At 52.9% G+C, this 5,277-nt stretch overlaps 1 protein-coding gene across 1 annotated transcript; it reads left to right on the plus strand.

Moving 5' to 3' along the window:
- Positions 1-498: 498 nt before the first annotated feature.
- On the plus strand, positions 499-5,277 carry Polr3d (RNA polymerase III subunit D). Its single transcript, XM_028877597.2, has 9 exons — positions 499-605; positions 812-981; positions 1,579-1,622; positions 2,504-2,655; positions 2,798-2,922; positions 3,732-3,900; positions 4,263-4,528; positions 4,686-4,838; positions 4,978-5,277. The coding sequence occupies exons 2-9, from the start codon at positions 817-819 to the stop codon at positions 5,098-5,100; spliced, it is 1,197 nt and encodes a 398-aa protein (XP_028733430.1). The 5' UTR covers positions 499-605; positions 812-816; the 3' UTR covers positions 5,101-5,277.

The raw sequence follows: 5,277 nt of genomic DNA on the forward strand, positions 1-5,277 counted from the left end.
CAGCTGCGTTTAAAGGTGACACACCCCAGGACCCAAGGGGAGGGCAAGGGAAGGCGCTGCCGAGCAAAGGACAAGACCGGGAGGTACAGTGACCACTCCAAGGTCAACGCGGAGAAGCTGCAGCCAGCCTTGCCTGAGGCCACTCTGTCCCCAGCCCCATCCCGGGCGGCGACCCCACTGCTCCCAGAAGCTAAGCAGTGTGGGGTGGGACTCCACACTCAGCAGCTAGGCGACCTTGGAGCCCCACCACCCACCCTGAGGACCACGCCTCCACTCCCTTCCAAGGGTCGAGACACGCCCCCACGAGTCACATCCCGCCGCAGCTCCCATTCCACCCCTTCATCCTTTTTTTTTTTTTTCGCCCTCTCAACCCAGCTTTTCCCGACTCCGGGAAGAACCGGGAAGAGAAGGCGGAGGGCAGCGAGGCGCCGTCGGATAAATACTATGGTCCGGTCCCGCCCCTCTGATGTCACTTCCGCCCCAGGGCAAGATGGCAGCGCCCGGTCCCTGCCACGCAGACTTCCGCCCGGCGGGGAGAGCAGGTGCCCGTGGCGGGTCGTGTCGGAGGTGAGGTCGTTGACGCTCGGCGTGGAGCCTCAGCGCAGGTGCGTCCGGCGGTCCCGGGAAGAGGGCCGGTGGCGGGAGGTGGGGCGCTCCGGGAAGCCTCGCCACGTGGGACGGGGAGGAGCTGCGGAGCGGCGAGAGCGACGCACGGACCGGGGGGGGGGGGCGGGAGGCCACGTGGGTGGGGTTCCGCCCCGGGTCCGCGCGTCCTGCCCGTGGAGTCACTTCGTTACCCATTTTCCCCCAGGAACCATGTCGGAAGGAAACTCGGCGGGCGAGCCCAGCAATCCTGGAGGGCCGCGACCCCTTCTCTCTGGGGGCCGGGGGCTGATCGGCCGACGGCCCGCACCCCCCCTTACGCCGGGCCGCCTTCCCTCCATTCGCTCCCGGGACCTCACTCTTGGCGGAGTCAAGAAGGTACCTGCGAGCCTGTTTGTACAGAAACCCAAATACCTTGAGTTTCAGGCCGTAGGGATGCAACTGCTGATGTTCTTGTAGGGCCTGCAGTGTCCCTGATGGCATGTTAACCTCTCAGGAGACCTTCAAGTCAAGGTGCTGGTACCAAATACTGAGATGGTTTCACGTGCAATTAAAAGGCAGGGAACCTAGTTAATTCAGGACCTTCAGAAGGGCTTCTTAGGTTTGGACACCTTTAAAAATCCCACGGAAGTCAGGCAGCCGTAAGCTTTTCTGGCAGTTTTGAGTGTTCAGAACTCTGTGGATGCCGGTACTGAAACTAATGATCTAGTATGTGATGACTCATAGGAGTGACCTTAGCTGATCTTTGCCCTCTTCCATTATGTACAAAACTGTAGATGTAATGACTAGGTCTGAAAGGAAAAAGCAGAATGACACGGAATAAAGTCACTTAGCTTTGCCTTGGGTGCTTCTGGGAATTGTCCACTGTGTCATCCGTTTGTGAGTGCTGACAGATCGGTCTTTCTAAGCCTTTCCAGAACTGTTTCCCAGGTGAAACTGAGCACTTTGAAAACACTACTCTATTTTACTTTTCAGAAAACCTTCACCCCAAATATCATCAGTCGGAAGATCAAAGAAGAGTAAGTGGCTAAGACTAATGATTACTTACCCTGTGTTGCTATGAATTCGTAATTAGGTGTGTGGCTCAGAAGTTTTAATTTATGCCATTAGCGTAGAACTGATGGTTCTCCCTTTGTCCCAGGTTAGGTAGAGGCACATTTGTTTTTGAGACGGGGTTTCTACATGGCCCTCAATATCCTGGAACTCCCTCTGTAGACTAGCTGACCTAGAACTCACAGAAATCTGCTTGCCTCTGCCTCCTGAGTGCTGGGATTAAGGTGCGCACCACCATGCCTGGCTCCAAGGCACTTTGTGTTAGAGGTTTTCTTCTTTTTTTTTTTTTTAACTGATTACAGTTATTTATTATTAAATATTAAATTAATTAATTACTAAATTATTAAAATAGCTGAGATAATTTATAGAGAGGAAAATTTCAAGGTTTTGGAGATTTTAGTCCATGACAGGGTGGTTCTTTTGCACCAATGGACACATGGCAGAGAGTACCTGAGGGAAGAAGGAAATGGAGGAGAGGAGAGGAAAAGGAAACTTCAGGGGCCGCACAACCATCCAGAAGGCTCCAGCTCTTGTTGTTTGGGCCACCTTGTAATCCTGCTAAGGTGGGGCTGAGCTCCTCACTTTCTCAAGTTCCTCTTCGTCCCAGCCTTTCTGCTTTCAGGCAGTGGAAAACAAAACAAAAACCCCACAGTTTGGACAAGAAGGTAAAGTAAAGGGAAATGAAAGGCCTTGCCTTACGAAAGAAGAAAAGGCTCCGGCAAGGGATTGGCTTCCGCTTGCCCTGATGTACTTACTGCCTCACGAACTCTGCTCAGGTGGATGAAACGGAGTGGGCAAGGAGGGTTAGTTTTCTGAGGCAGACCCTTTTATCTGTTCTCATTTCCAGACCGAAGGAAGATGTAACCATGAAGAAGGAAAAGCGTGAGCGGGACAGAGACCGCCAACGTGAGGGTCACGGGCGGGGGCGTGGCCGCCCGGAAGTGATCCAGTCCCATTCTATCTTCGAGCAGGGCCCTGCAGAAATGATGAAAAAAAAAGGTACCCAGAAGGGATCCGTTCTGGGTTTCAGTTCACACTGCCTGAGAAGGCAGAGTAATGGAATTCTCCATTCCCAATTTGGTTTTCCTTGCTGTGGCCATCTTCCTTATTTATCCCTAGTGAATAGGATGATTTCCCACAGGGAACTGGGATAAGACAGTGGATATGTCGGACATGGGACCTTCCCATATCATCAACATCAAAAAAGAGAAGAGAGAAACAGACGAAGAGACCAAGCAGATCCTGCGCATGCTGGAGAAGGATGATGTAGGTACCAGGAGCCTGGGGGACAGGTGGAGCAGGCTTCCTCAGACCCCTAGCCCCCAGCCCCCAAATCATGACACGGAGACTTCTTATTAGTTATGAATGCTCAACCTTAGTTTAGGCTTGCCCCCCTAGCTCTTATAATTTTTTTTTTTCTCATTTCTTTCCCCAAGACAAGGTTTCTCTGTTTAACAGCTCTGGCTGTCCTGGGACTCATGCTGTAGACCAGGCTGGCCTCAAACTCACAGAGATCCACCTGCCTCTGCCTCCTGAGTGCTGGGATTACAGGCATGTGCCGCTACCACCATCTGGCCAGCTCTTATAACTTATATTAGCCTGTTTCTTTTTCATCTACATTTTGCCTCAAGGCTTTTTATGTTTTTTTTTCATTCTGTATGTCCTACTTGTCCTGCTTCCTCTGTCTGGCTGTCTGTCATCTCCCTCTGTCTCTCCCTCATTCTCTTCTCTCCCGAGTCTAGATTTCTCCTGTTTATTCTCTCTGCCCACCAGCCCCAGCTATCCCTCTCCTGGCTGGCTATTGGCCGTTCAGCTTTTTAGTAGACCAATCAGGTGCCTTAGGCAGGGAGAGCAACCCATCTTTACACGGTTAAACAAATGGAGGGAGCAAACGCAGCCCATCTTAGCATAGTTAAAGCAATATTCCACAACAGACAGGCTTCTAGGGAGCCAGGGCAGGGAGTGCAGGGCTCACTGATGTGCTGGAGCTTTTGGTTACAAGAGAGAGGGGTACTGAAGTGGACTGTGACCTGGACATATATGCTGACATTCTGTGTGACTCAACTCTTTGGTAGTTCATCGATGACCCAGGGCTCAAGAATGACACACGGAACATGCCCGTGCAGTTGCCACTGGCTCATTCAGGGTGGCTTTTTAAGGAGGAGAGTGAAGAGCCAGATGTTAAGCCTTTTTCAGCTGGCCCCAAGGAAGAAGACATGGAAGTGGACGTGCCTTCTGTAAAAGGTAGCCTGTGTCAGCTCACTTCTGTCCCCTAGCGGTCCCCAGAAGCCCTCACATGACCTCCAAGACTGCTGCTCACCATCGCCTCCTTTTCATTCCCACTCAAAAGTATAGGCACAGAACAAAGACAGATTCTCTCCCCAGAGCTCACATGTCATTGTGTAGCAGTACACTCAGCCTCAGCTGTCCCGTCTTAGAGCTAAGTTGCACACCTCTTGAATTTCTTTCTTGCTCCTCTTTATAACTGGCAGCTCCAGCCTCCTGGCTGAGCAGTGGTGGGATGCATGGGTGTGAAGGGTTGGGAACAGTGAGCTGGCGTGGTGGGTGGCTACTTGATGTCTTTTCCTTTATCTCACTTTGGGCAGTGAAAGAGGAGCCACGGGATGAGGAAGAGGAGGCCAAGGCGAAGGCCCCTTCCAAAACAGCCAGGAAGACCCCTGGTCTCCCGAAGGACGTGTCTGTGGCAGAGCTGCTCAGGGAATTGAGCCTCAGCAAGGACGAGGAGCTGCTCTTCCTTCAGCTGCCTGATACCCTTCCTGGGCAGCCACCCACTCAGGACATCAAGCCTATCAAGACAGAGGTGCAGGGCGAGGATGGACAGATGGTAGTCATAAAGCAGGAGAAAGACCGGGTATGCTCAAGAGCGAGTTCTGGGGGAATTGCAGGCTGATAGCTCCGGGACACAGTCCTTGTTGCAGAGAATTCTGCTGCAGATGCATTTCTCTTTGGGAAACAGAATGGGGTTCGTTCATGAAAGTTGTTGCCTAGTGTCTGTCTCCTTTCCACAGGAAGCTAGGTTGGCAGAGAACGCTTGTACCTTGGCTGACCTGACAGAGGGTCAAGTGGGCAAGCTGCTCATCCGAAAATCGGGGAAGGTGCAGCTCCTCCTGGGCAAGGTGACCCTGGATGTGACCATGGGAACAACCTGCTCTTTCCTGCAGGTGAGACCCTGGGAGCCAGGGAGAGGCTTTGGGAAGTACTAAGCGGCCTGTGCTGAGGCAGTGAGGGGGACTCTTGGGTCCCAGCACTGAGGGCCGAGTTGGGTGCGTGGTTCTCACTGCTGTCTCTGTTGAATGGCAGGAGCTGGTGTCTGTGGGCCTTGGAGACAGCAGGACAGGGGAGATGACAGTCCTGGGACATGTGAAGCACAAACTTGTGTGTTCTCCCGATTTTGAATCCCTCTTGGATCACAAACACCGGTGAAATGAACAGATGGAGGAGGATGGTGACTGCCCACGGCTGCTGCCTGCTCCAGACGTTTTGTTCTCAAAGCCATGCAGCCCAGAAGGGACCCGGTTAGCCCACCCACTGCAGCCTTTGGCAGCTGCGGTTCCAGTTTCTCCCGATTAGGGCCCATGCTGCAGCCCCCACCCCCACCCC

The sequence above is a fragment of the Peromyscus leucopus genome, chromosome 9 (assembly GCF_004664715.2).
Source record: "Peromyscus leucopus breed LL Stock chromosome 9, UCI_PerLeu_2.1, whole genome shotgun sequence".
Classification (NCBI taxonomy): Eukaryota; Metazoa; Chordata; class Mammalia; order Rodentia; family Cricetidae; genus Peromyscus; species Peromyscus leucopus.